Source organism: Eriocheir sinensis, chromosome 70 (genome assembly GCF_024679095.1).
Source record: "Eriocheir sinensis breed Jianghai 21 chromosome 70, ASM2467909v1, whole genome shotgun sequence".
Taxonomy (NCBI): Eukaryota; Metazoa; Arthropoda; class Malacostraca; order Decapoda; family Varunidae; genus Eriocheir; species Eriocheir sinensis.
Genome location: NC_066578.1, coordinates 7,388,050 through 7,400,191, shown reverse-complemented (window position 1 = coordinate 7,400,191; position 12,142 = coordinate 7,388,050). Strand labels below are relative to the sequence as shown.

The 12,142-nt window shown below is 45.9% G+C and overlaps 1 protein-coding gene across 5 annotated transcripts in view; it reads left to right on the top strand.

Moving 5' to 3' along the window:
* Positions 1-12,142, top strand: part of LOC126988803 (solute carrier family 23 member 1-like) — a 37,222-nt gene that overhangs the window by 22,037 nt on the left and 3,043 nt on the right. For 4 of the 5 annotated variants that reach the window (XM_050847224.1, XM_050847226.1, XM_050847225.1 and 1 more), the window contains exons 3-14: positions 1,389-1,546; positions 1,820-2,022; positions 4,259-4,385; positions 5,808-5,934; positions 6,605-6,746; positions 7,796-7,909; positions 8,243-8,382; positions 9,021-9,260; positions 10,395-10,524; positions 10,983-11,066; positions 11,274-11,376; positions 11,698-11,839. In XM_050847224.1, coding sequence (XP_050703181.1) covers positions 1,389-1,546; positions 1,820-2,022; positions 4,259-4,385; positions 5,808-5,934; positions 6,605-6,746; positions 7,796-7,909; positions 8,243-8,382; positions 9,021-9,260; positions 10,395-10,524; positions 10,983-11,066; positions 11,274-11,376; positions 11,698-11,812 — 1,683 coding nt within the window. In that variant the 3' untranslated portion in view covers positions 11,813-11,839. The remainder of the gene's footprint in view (positions 1-1,388; positions 1,547-1,819; positions 2,023-4,258; positions 4,386-5,807; positions 5,935-6,604; positions 6,747-7,795; positions 7,910-8,242; positions 8,383-9,020; positions 9,261-10,394; positions 10,525-10,982; positions 11,067-11,273; positions 11,377-11,697; positions 11,840-12,142) is intronic. The other variant, XM_050847228.1, reaches the window with a different exon arrangement.

The window sequence follows — 12,142 nt, the reverse complement described above, 5'->3', positions numbered from 1 at the left end:
CATCTATGCTAATGTAAACATTTCCTGTTTTTTTTTAATATTTAAGTAATTAATTTAAACTTCAGCAAGGCCATTAATACACAAGGATACACACGCCTATAAGGAGGCTACAAAAATACACCTCCTAAAGATGCTTGTTCACCAAAGTCCCTTCCCGTTCATAACAACGTATATCTAACCTCAATTTAAAGCTCTCAAGTATGTGCTTTATAACCAGTCTACTTTTAACTCGTTCATCCGTTTCACTGGTTAACTCCAAGCAGCCTTCCTCCTAGTGTATTTTCCTATGACTTAAACATCTTCCAGCGGGAGCACCAAGACACTCGTAGCCCGTATTGTTAAACCTGTCGGCGCCTCAGTTCGCCTGGTTGAAAAGCCTCTCGTAGAAGTATCTGGGATTTCCATGGACTATCTTGTGATGCAAGTGGTAGTTTTACGCGACTTCTACATCTTCAACGGGAAAAATCACCCATGAAAATCCGGACAATCTTCTCTGTGGTCTTGTGTTTTTCCTCACGCTAGTAATCATATAACTCATTTCAAGAATCTACTTACAAGTGTCATACAGAATTTTATCACTGAACAAGGCAACGACTGAAGAGAGAAGAACTGGATCCCACACACTTGTACACATGACCCCAACAGAGGTATCGCAGCGTCTATCGGAACACCACGCATACCAGAGCATTAAAATCAACGGCCTTAGTACTTGTGATCGTCTTTACGTTCAAATCATCCATACCGTCACCAGATCCAGTGTACTCAGCTTGCTAATTTGTAAGAGTCGAAAGAGGTTCAATTGGTTAGGATTCAGTACAGGACAGAGAGAGTGAAGGGTATTGAGGGCGGGAAAGATAGGATCCAGACCTCATCTTGTCAATGGTTATCCTCTTGTCTATAGAAAGGTGGGTGAGAGAGAGAGAGAGAGAGAGTCGCATTCTCATAAGTGCTTTCAACATTCACGGTGTAGAAGCCTTATAAAACTACCCTTGGAAATACTAATATGACCTCTACGAAAGTTGTATAGAGGAGAGAGAGGGAGATAGACTACACCACACACACCTCACATCATCACCTTAAAACCCCCTCACTCCCTCTCCATTCTTCGGGGGCTTTGTGGTGCAGTGGTTAGCACACTCGGCTCACAACCAAGAGAGCCCGGGTTCGATTCCCGGGCGGAGTGGAAAAATTTGGGCGGCTTTTCCGATACCCTACGCCCCTGTCCACCCAGCAGTGAATGGGTACCAGGTATTAATCGGGGGTTGTGTCCCGTCTCCTGAGATCTGTTCCCTTCTCCTATAAGTCTCCCTTCTGTCTCTCCGTCATATGACCACAGATGTTGCACCGACTAAACGAAACTTTCCAACTTTCTCCATTCCCTTCCTCAGCACTGCCTTACGCTGGTCACCACAACGGTACCTATCCCCTTCCTGCTAGCCTCCCTTCTGTGCCTCGGCCCGGCCCACCCCGTTCGAGTCTACCTGATCTCCACCATAATCTTCGTGTCAGGCCTCAATACCCTGCTGCAGGCCACGCTGGGAGTAAGGTGAGTTTGTACAGTAACTCGTGGCTAACGTAAGGAATTGAGGTTATGTGTGTGTGTGTGTGTGAGAGAGAGAGAGAGAGAATAAGATGAAAAAAAGTTAAATAAAGGTATAAGGAGTGGTAAATGAGAGAGAGAGAGAGAGAGAATTATCAACTAGGTACTGTTTCGTCTTTTCCCCCTTCGTAATAGCCACTCCTACACCTTCTCCTCTTTCTCCTCCTCCTCCTCTTCCTCTTTCATCTCCTCCTCCTCCTCCTCCTCCTCCTCCCTCAGGCTCCCCATCGTCCAGGGCGGGAACTTCGCCTACTTGATCCCCGTCATCGCACTGCTCTCGGGGGAGTACGCGCCCTGCGAGGCTCAGCTATCGGCCAACCTGACGGCGGTGGACCAAGAAGAACTGTGGCGAGACAAGATACGGGTCATTCAGGGCAGCATCGCGGTGTCTTCATTGTTCCAGATCTTCATTAGTGCCACAGGTAAATAGGTTGGTGCTATAAGACACTCTCGCCTCTCACATCACCTATTTCTAAAGGTCAAACAGGGGGTCAGTCAGGGTCTAATAAGTGTTTCTACAGGTTCATGGTACAGAGGAAGGGTCACACTATCACCAGGGTCATAGAACTACTCCTGGAAATGTCCACAACTCCTACGAAAGCCTTGTCAAATATGTGTTCTTGGGCGGCGAAATATCTTATAATACGACCCGTATGCGTATAATGGGCGTAGGGTATCGGAAAAGCCGCCCAAATTTTTCCACTCCGCCCGGGAATCGAACCCCGGGCTCTCTCGGTTGTGAGGCGAGTGTGCTAACCACTGCACCATGAAGACCCTAAGGCAAGTGGGAGATTAATCGGGTTCTAATAAGTGGTTTTTGGTTCACTGTACAGAAGAAGGGTCAGACTACCACCAGGGTCATTAAACTACCAATGGAAAGGCTCTGAACTCCTACAAAAGTCTTGGGCGACAATTGATTGGTTCGTCGTGTCTTGGCGTCGCAACATCTGAGTCATATGGCGTCAGCTTGGGTGATGAAAAGTTTAAAATCCAGCCACGGTAGAATCCTCGTTTAATTCCACCGCTTCCTCAAGCATACCAGCAGCTCCCTCACGGCCAAGGTTATGCCGGAGCACATGCAGTAATGGAGGCGAAGCACAACACAGCATTTAAGCCGAATAATTAACTAGGTCATAAAAACTAGGCCACACTATCGACGCCAAGGCCATTTAAACTGTATATCGTTATAGCACATTGCCTCGGAAACTTAACAAAATCGGAGTCTACTGGGAGTAAGAATCTTGATCGGTATTCTCAGACGCGCGCCCCTCACATCAACTATTTCCAAAGGCCTAAAAGGTGATCAATCGGGTTATAATGACTGTTTCGGGGGATTCGTAGTACAGAAGAAGAGTCAAGCTACAACCAGGGTCATAAAACTACCCCTGGAAATGCCGAAAACTCCTACGAAAGCCTTGTCAAATATGTGTGCTTGGGCGCCTGAATTTAAGAATATGGACCAGTTTTACAGTCCATTACAGCAAGTTTGTAAGCTCGCAACCAAACACAAAATACCACGAACAGTCCTTGTCTAGTGTGGGGGGGCTTCGTGGTGTTGTGCACAACCGAGAGAGCCCGGGTTCGATCCCCGGGCGGAGTGGAAAAATTTGGGCGGCTTTTCCGATACCCTACGCCCCTGTCCACCCAGCAGTGAATGGGTACCAGGTATTAATCGGGGGTTGTGTCCCATCTCCTGAGATCTATTCCCTTCTCCTATAATTCCTTCCCCTTCTGTCTCTCTCCGGCATATGACCACAGATGTTGAGCCGACTAAACGAAACTTTCTTTTTCCTTGTCTAGTGTTTGGGGCAGCGTTGCCAAATTATCGTACCCAGCGCATTGCCTTTTTGTAGTTTCTGACCGATAACTATAGCAAAAGAGAACGAAACCCATCAATATTTAGCAGTTTTAACCCTAACTTTAATTTCCTATCGTTATTTGTGTTGTTACGACAGTCTTGGAGCCTAAAAATGATAAATGCGATGTTCAGTGTACGACAATTTGGCAACGTTGGTTTGGGGCTGATATAAAAAGAAGGAAACTATAGAAAACCACACAGGGAATATCTTTAGTATCTGGTATTGAGTAGAATTAACGGATCATTGTGGTGAATATAGTTTGGTTAAAGGGGCAATTACACTGAGCAAATTTTCCGTGGATCTTCAGTCAAACCACGATTTCCGCTAGCGTGGCTCTCAATTGTTTCTTGTTATTGGGTCGGGGAGTTGCCGGAAGGGATGGAGGATCAGGGCGGGAAGGGAGAGGCATGGCGGTGATGAATACCCAGGGAATGACACGGCACAAGGCGGGAGTGTGAACGTCCGTCATCCTAAAGGGGCAATTTCACTGGGCAAATTTTCCGTGGATCTTCAGTCAAACCACGATTTCCGCTGGCGTGGTTCTCGTATTTCCGTGGTTTTCTGACGTGTCCACGATCTTCCAAAGCTACGGTAGATTTCCCTGAAGGACGACGGTATTACTCATCATCTCCATCAGCAGCAATAACGAACAATTGAGAACCACGTTAGCGGAAATCGTGGTTTGACTGAAGATCCACGGAAAATATGCCCAGTGTAATAGCCCCTTTCGACGCTTACAATGACTGTGTTGGACTGTCGAACTGGCCCTATGACTCGGAGTGTGCCTCGGCTTCTGCAGGTCTGATCAGCGTGCTGCTTCGCTGGATTACGCCGCTCACCATCGTGCCAACCATCATGCTCGTGGGCCTCTCCCTGTTTGACGTGGCCGCCGCCCAAGCCTCGAGTCATTGGGGAGTCTCCTTCATGTGAGTGCTGGACCAGAGCTTATCGTATGGTGCTCAATACGATCATGATCTATCAAAGGGCTGTTCTGACTCGCTTCCCTCGTACATACTAACACAAATAACGTTACTGAATGTTGCTCTGTACTAACACAAATTAATCCCGTATGGAGTATGCATCTCATGTGTGGGGGGCTCCACTCACACAGCTCTCCTTGACGGAGTGGAGTCAAAGGCTCTTCGTCTCATCAGCTCTCCTCCTCATACTGATAATCTTTTACCTCTTAAATTCCGCCGCCATGTTGCCTCTCTTTCTATCTTCTATCGATATTTTCACGCTGACTGCTCTTCTGAACTTGCTAACTGCATGCCTCCTACCCTCCCGCTGCCCCGCTGCACACGACTTCCTACTCATGCTCATCTCTATACTGTCCAAACCCCTTATGCAAGAGTCAACCAACATCTTCACTCTTTCATCACTCACGCTGGTAAACTCTGGAACAATCTTCCTTCATCTGTATTTCCTCCTGCCCACGACTTGAACTCTTTCAAGAGGAGGGTATGAGGACACCTCTCCTCCCGAAATTGACCTCTCCTTTTGGACTCTCCTTTGACCTCTATTCAGGAGCAGTAAGTAGCGGGCCTTTTTTATATTTTTCTTTACGCCCTTGAACTGTCTCCTTAGCTGTAAAAAAAAAAAAAAATCCATACTACCACAGTACCACAACACAAATTGCTTTTTTTTCTGTTTTCAAAGGCTGATTACCTTCCTTACTGTGCTTTTACATTCTAACACAAAAAACGTAACTGCACGTTGCTCTATATTGTTTTGTTAAAGGAGTTTTCTCTGATTCGCTTCACTTTTACATAGTAACACAATTAATAACGACTTGCTACATGTAACTCGTGTTTCGTTCAATATCTGCAGGACAAGAAGATTATAAATAACCAAAACAAAGTACTATAGTTAACGAAACCTTTTATTACTTCGGAAATGTCAACGGAAGGTGATTGATTGATTGGTCGTTTATCGATTGACTGATAGTTTATTGTTGCAAGGAAACAACGAAGGAGAAGGGAGGAGCATGCCATCCCAACCCCCAGGCAGGACATTATACAACTAAGGATACACGTGGAAGTAGCACCAGGAGACTAAAAAGATACAATGGTAGGGGAAAAGTGCTAAAAAAAAAATAGGCATAGTTTTGTTTTTTTATTTTTTTTACGTCTACCCCTATAGCGCCGATAGGCTTCCTTGAGGGGCCTGGATGGTGTTTGGCCCCAGCCCGTCATGGCGCAGGCAAGTGTTTATAGTGGCGCCATCTTGATAGTTTACTGTTGCAGGTAAACAACAAAGGAGAAGGGAGGACCATGCCATCCCAACCCCCAGGCAGTTTATGATGCAAGTGACTTCTTACCTTTTTTTTCTCTCTTTCTCTCCCGCAGGTCCATCGCAATCATGATCGTGTTCTCGCAGTACCTGACGGACGTGGGCGTGCCCTTCCCGCGAGGCTTCAAGGAGAAGAGCTGGAGCTTGGCGTTCACCTGGGTCAAAATCTTCAAGCTGGGGTCGGTGCGTCTCATTCTTACGGGTTTTAACTCTAAGGGATCGAACTTAACATTTACATGTCAGACCAGACCACTTGTTTTTTTTTACGTTCCGCTTATGGCGCTGGTAGGTTTTCCTAGAGGGGCCTATTAGTCGGCCCCAGTCCATTATGGTGCAGGCAAGAGTTTGTTGTGGCACCATCTTGCTTGGCTCATGCTGTACCCCGGAGCTCTTCTCTGATCCTCTTTTAGAGAGAGAATCTAGAGTCCGGGTTGATAGGTGGTCTTCAGGACAGCATGTGGGTAGTCTTAGGCCACTTTGTGTGACTAAAAAATTGTCTGCTTGTAACGATGGCCGCTGCTCACTCACGCTGTCCACTTGCAGGACACACACACACACACACACACACACAGTCTTAATTTTTTTTTTTTTTTTTTTTTTTATCTGTTAACATTGATGTGGTTCACGTGGTCATTCATAAGTTTTCAAATCTCAGGGACAGTACTTAACATTCCCATATTTACAGAATTAGACCTACTCAAAAAACAGCCCACTCAGTACTATGTAAATGCGTAAAGGCTACAGTACATTCATAAAAGAGGAATTGCACAAGTCTTCACACAAACTCATGCTAGCTTCATGTGTTTCTTGTCTCACGCTGATGTGGTTCGTGCGGTGTCCGGGTCTCCTCAAGGTTATCCTGGCCCTGGCTGTCTCGTGGTTCCTGTGTTGGCTGCTCACCCACTTGGAGGTCTTGTCAGAAGGGTCCCCGGCGCTCACTGACCTGTCCCTCGACCTGGTGCGAGAGTCCCCGTGGATTTATGTCCCTTACCCAGGTGAGAGTGGGGGCTTCATGGTGCAGTGGTTAGCACACTCGGCTCACAACCGAGAGAGCCCCGGTTCAATTCCCGGGTGGAGTGGAAAAATATGGGTGGGTTTTCCGATACCCTACGCCCCTGTCCACCCAGCAGTGAATGGGTACCAGGTATTAATCGGGGGTTGTGTCCCGTCTCCTGGGATCTGTTCCCTTCTATAATTCCTTCCCCTTCTGTCTCTCCCCGGCATATGACCACAGATATTGCGCCGACTAGACGAAACTTTCCACCCAGGTGAGAAATTATGGATGGTATAATAAGACACTTTTGCTTCTCACACCAGCTGTTTCTAAAGTTTAAAGAGGGGGTCACTCGAGTTCAAATAAGTGTTTCTTCAGGTTCACGGTACAGAAGAAGGGTCAAACTACCACCAGGGTCATAAAGCTACTCTTGGAAATGCCCACAACTCCTATGAGAGCCTTGTCAAATATGTGTTCTTGGGAGGCGAAATGTCTTATAATACGACCCAATGTCCACAACAAAAGCCTTGTCAAATAAGTGTTCTTGGGAGGCGAAATGTCTCATAATACGACCCTATATAGTATGTGTCTTAGGTCTGGGACTCTAATGGTACTAATCTCTTTGGTTCTTCATCAGTAAGTATCTCATCGGGGGACTCAGTGTGGGTCTGTCATTTGTTTTATTTTCCCTTGATGCCTATTCATGGTTCTCAGTAATAATAATAAAAAAATAATAATAATAATTGTATGAGTATAAGAAGAGGAGGAAGGAAACATGGGTGTAGTTTTGCTTCAGGTTTCTTCAGGGGAACTACTACATATAATAATAATAATAATAATAATAAGGGTGTAGGAGGAGGAGGAAGGAAACATGGGTGTACTGAAGTAAGCATATTTTCAACTAGTTTTGCTTCAGGCTTCTTCTCTCTCGGGCAGGTCAGTGGGGTGTTCCAAATGATTATAGTAATACTGCTTTCTTTCTCTCTCGGGCAGGTCAATGGGGTGTTCCAAATGATTATAGTAATACTGCTTTCTTTCTCTCTCGGGCAGGTCAATGGGGTGTTCCGCGCGTGGCAGTGGCGGCTGTCCTGGGGTGTATGGCAGCCAGCATTGCCTCCACCGTGGAAAGCATCGGGGACTACTTCATCTGCGCCAGGGTCTCCGGTAAGGCAGCTCTTGAAGGCACCCATTTACCCTTTTTTAAGTCTACACCTATAGTGCTGGTAGGCTTGCTTGAGGGGCCTGGATGGTGTTCGGCCCCAGCCCGTCATGGCGCAGGCAAGTGTTTATAGTGGTGCCATCTTCCCAGACGTCCCATACCTCTCCTCATGAAATTGACTTGTCTTTTGGCCATGGTTTTGAATTCTTTTATTGGGGCAGTGGATGGCAGGCTTTTTTTTCTTCTTTTTTTTTTTCCCTTGAGCTGCTGAAAAAAAATTACTGCAAACAATACAGAATAAATCAACTACAGTAACTTGGTTCCCCACGCGAGGGCAGGAGCGCCACCGCCTCCTGTACATGCTGTTAACCGGGGCATCCTGATGGAGGGCGTGGGCGTGGCGCTGGCCGGCCTCTTTGGTACTGGCAGCGGGATTAACTCTTACTCAGAGAACATCGCTGCGCTTGCCCTCACCAAGGTTAGCACAATACCATTATTCATAGCCTTTCCTAATCCATTGGTCCCTCTCAATAGTTTCCTTGATCTAGTACAGTCTTAAACCCTTGACTGCATACCTCCTACAAGAAGACATCACCAAGCTACAGGAATGGAGCAAAAAGTGGCTGCTACAAATCAATGAAGAAAAATGTAAACTCGTGCACCTTGGGAGGGGATATCCAGCACACCAATACCACATGGGAAACACTCCACCATCCACCACAGAGGCAGAGAAAGACCTGGGACTATATGTTACCAGGCTACCAGTGAAGGCGAAATCCGTGCCTATTGCAGCGGACAGGTTAAACTTAAAGGCAGTCATTTCACAGCCAAATAATACCAGATTCACTTTACATCATGAGTTAACCTGGTAGCAGCGACGGGCCAAATTTGTGGCTTTACCGTGTAGCAGTGACGGGCCAAATTTGTGCCACAATATAAATCCCCAAAAAAAGATGATACATAATCTGATAACAAATGCTTTGATATATATTATGAAATGGTTTGTGTGAGGGGTGATTTTTTCCTCATTTTTCTAGCTTGGAGGGACCATTAAGAAACATGATCCCCGCTGCTACAGGGTTAATTTAAGTTCTCTCTTTGGCACTGTGTCCTCAGGTTGGCAGCAGACGTGTGGTGCAAGCGAGTGCCGTCCTCATGATGGTTCTGGCCTCGGTCTGCAAGTTCAGCGCTCTCTTGGCCACCATCCCTGAGCCCATCATCGCCAGTCTCCTCTTCGTGCTCTTCTCCTTCATCGTCACAGCCAGCCTCCCAATGCTCCTCACCCTCAACATCCACTCGTCAAGGAACCTCTTCATTCTCGGCTTCACGGTCTTCTTCAGCCTCGCCGTGTCAAAGGTTAATGTAATGTCTTCAGTGGCTAACTTAATCGGTCTGCTGCGATTGGCACGGATTTGGCCTTCACTGGTAGCCTGGTAACATATACTCCCAGGTCTTTCTCTGCCTCTGTGGTGGATAGTGGAGTGTTTCCCATGTGGTATCTGTATGCTGGATATTCTCTCCCAAGGTGCATGACTTTACATTTTTCTTCATTGAATAGTAGCAGACAGTTTTTGTTCCATTCCTGTAGCATATGTACAGTCAAGGGGTTAAGTGCAATACAGTCTTGCATATCATCATCAGCTGGTATCACTCCACTGCAAGATATAAGCCTCAGCATCTTCACTATCTTCTACTTAACATCAGATTTCCCCATAATCTCCAAGGTTAGACAATCAGTGATATGTTTCCAACTATTTCTGTCCCTTGCCTCAGCCTCTCCAGTGACCAATGCTGCTAAACTCTTTCAACACATTGCCTGGGTCTTCCTTGGTCAGTCTCACTGTGTCAAAAGTTACCCCTCTGTTTTCAATGACTATCTTAAGCCCTTGGATGCAAACCTCCTACAAGAAGACCTCACCAAGGTACAGGAGTGGAGCAAAAAGTGGCTGCTACAATTCAATGAAGAAAAATGTAAAGTCATGCACCTTGGGACGGGATATCCAGCATACCAATACCACATGGGAAACACTCCACTATCCACCACAGAGGCAGAGAAAGACCTGGGAGTATATGTTACCAGGCTAACAGTGAAGGGATATCCGGCACACCAATACCACATGGGAAACACTCCACTATCCACCACAGAGGCAGAGAAAGACCTGGGAATATATGTTACCAGGCTAACAGTGAAGGGATATCCAGCACACCAATACCACATGGGAAACACTCCACTATCCACCACAGAGGCAGAGAAAGACCTGGGAGTATATGTTACCAGGCTAACAGTGAAGGGATATCCAGCACACCAATACCACATGGGAAACACTCCACTATCCACCACAGAGGCAGAGAAAGACCTGGGAGTATATGTTACCAGGCTACCAATGAAAGCCAAATCTGTGCCAATTGCAGCGGACGGGTTAAAGAATCGACTCTGTGGCCTGAGAGTTCACATGTCGCTGCTAAACTTTGACTTTCTTTTATTGACAGTTCGTGAAAGCAAATCCTGAAGCCGTCAACACTGGCCTGCCGATGCTCGACCACATGCTCGTCATTCTCCTTCAGACATCCATGTTCCTCGGTAGCTTCATCGGCTGCTTACTGGACAACACTATTCCAGGTGAAGTCTGTCTGTTATGACATTTAGACTTTTCATTTTGTTTAACATTTAACCCGTCCGCTGCGATTGGCACGGATTTCGCCTTCACTAGTAGCCTGGTAACATATAGTCCCAGGTCTTTCTCTGCCTCTGTGGTGGATAGTGGAGTGTTTCCCATGTGGTATTGGTGTGCTGGATTTCCCCTCCCCAGGACTTCACATTTTTCTCCATTGAATTGTAGCAGCCACTCTTTTCCTGTAGCTTGGTGATGTCTTCTTGTAGGAAATCTGCAGTTAAGGGGTTAACATTGAGGAAAGTTATATTTATCTTGTCACACAGTCGCGGTTGTCTCTTGGGCATATAAACTTGATTCTTTTCAACAAACTCAACTACTGAATGCACGTTGTTAAGCGTAAAATTTTGCTTGATTTTATTTTTATTTTTTATTTTTTTTACGTCGTTGCCTGTTGCGCCATTAGGCATCTTCCTGGTGGGGTCTGATGGTCGGCCCAAGGCTTCTTCCAGGTGGGGCCTGATGGTCGGCCCAGCCCGTTCTGGCGCAGGCGAGTGTTTATAGTGGCGCCATCTTGCATTTTACCTTATATTTTCTTAGTATTTGATATGCTTGATTGATGTACTCTTAAACAACATCTTGGTACGCTCACAAGGTCAGATGAAGACTGTGGACTTGTATTTTCTTTATATTCACTTAGTTTTCATTTGACTAGTTGATGTACTTATTCTTAAACATCAACTTTGTACACTCTTAGGGTCAGACGAAAACCGTGGACTTATCCAGTGGCGGGCACAGCTAGCAGAAGGTCATGCCAGCACCGAGTATGACATCCCTGGCACGCAAGCTATCTCCCGATCGTAAGTGCCTGGCCTCGGAATGTTGCATATTCCACCAACAGTGATTCAAAAAGTTCTTGACTTTAAACACATGTACAATCACCAAAAAAAGTATCGAACACCCATACAGTCATCAAAATAGTAACTAGCACCCATGGGTCGACTGAAAAGAACTTGAGCGAAATCTATAGACATGGTGTTGTATTTGTTAGGTGGGAAACGATGACTAAAGTCCACTCATTGATACTCACTCACCTAGCCAACACCAACACCATAATCAATTTCGTTCAACTTCCATTCAATTGACAGCTGTACTTATATATAACTGAGCTCACTTTTCAGGGTAGTTTGCTTGCAGTACATTCCATTTTGGCCGACATTCAGAGGAACGCCATTTTCAAGCAACAAGTTGAACCAATCATCTGGGCCTGCACAAAGTGGTATTCAAGGGGCCTAAGGAACTGGCTTATACGCTCTTTGAAAGGTTGGACCATGTAGTGTTTCCTTTATGGGGGAGTGAATGAGGGAATAGCAGATACCAGAGGCCATATAGCACCATAGTCAGAGGGAGTTAAAAGATAAGATAAAGAGTAGAGACATTAGTGCATTGAAAAGATACTATGGATGGATGATACAATACTAGTACTCCCTTCAGTCCTCCTAAATGCTCAACTCTCCAAATTATTATTTTATGTAGTATATTAATGAATGCTTTCTCCAGATTGAGGCACACACAATCCACCCAACAGTCTCTCCTGTATTATGCCAATCACCTTTGAGTAGAAGC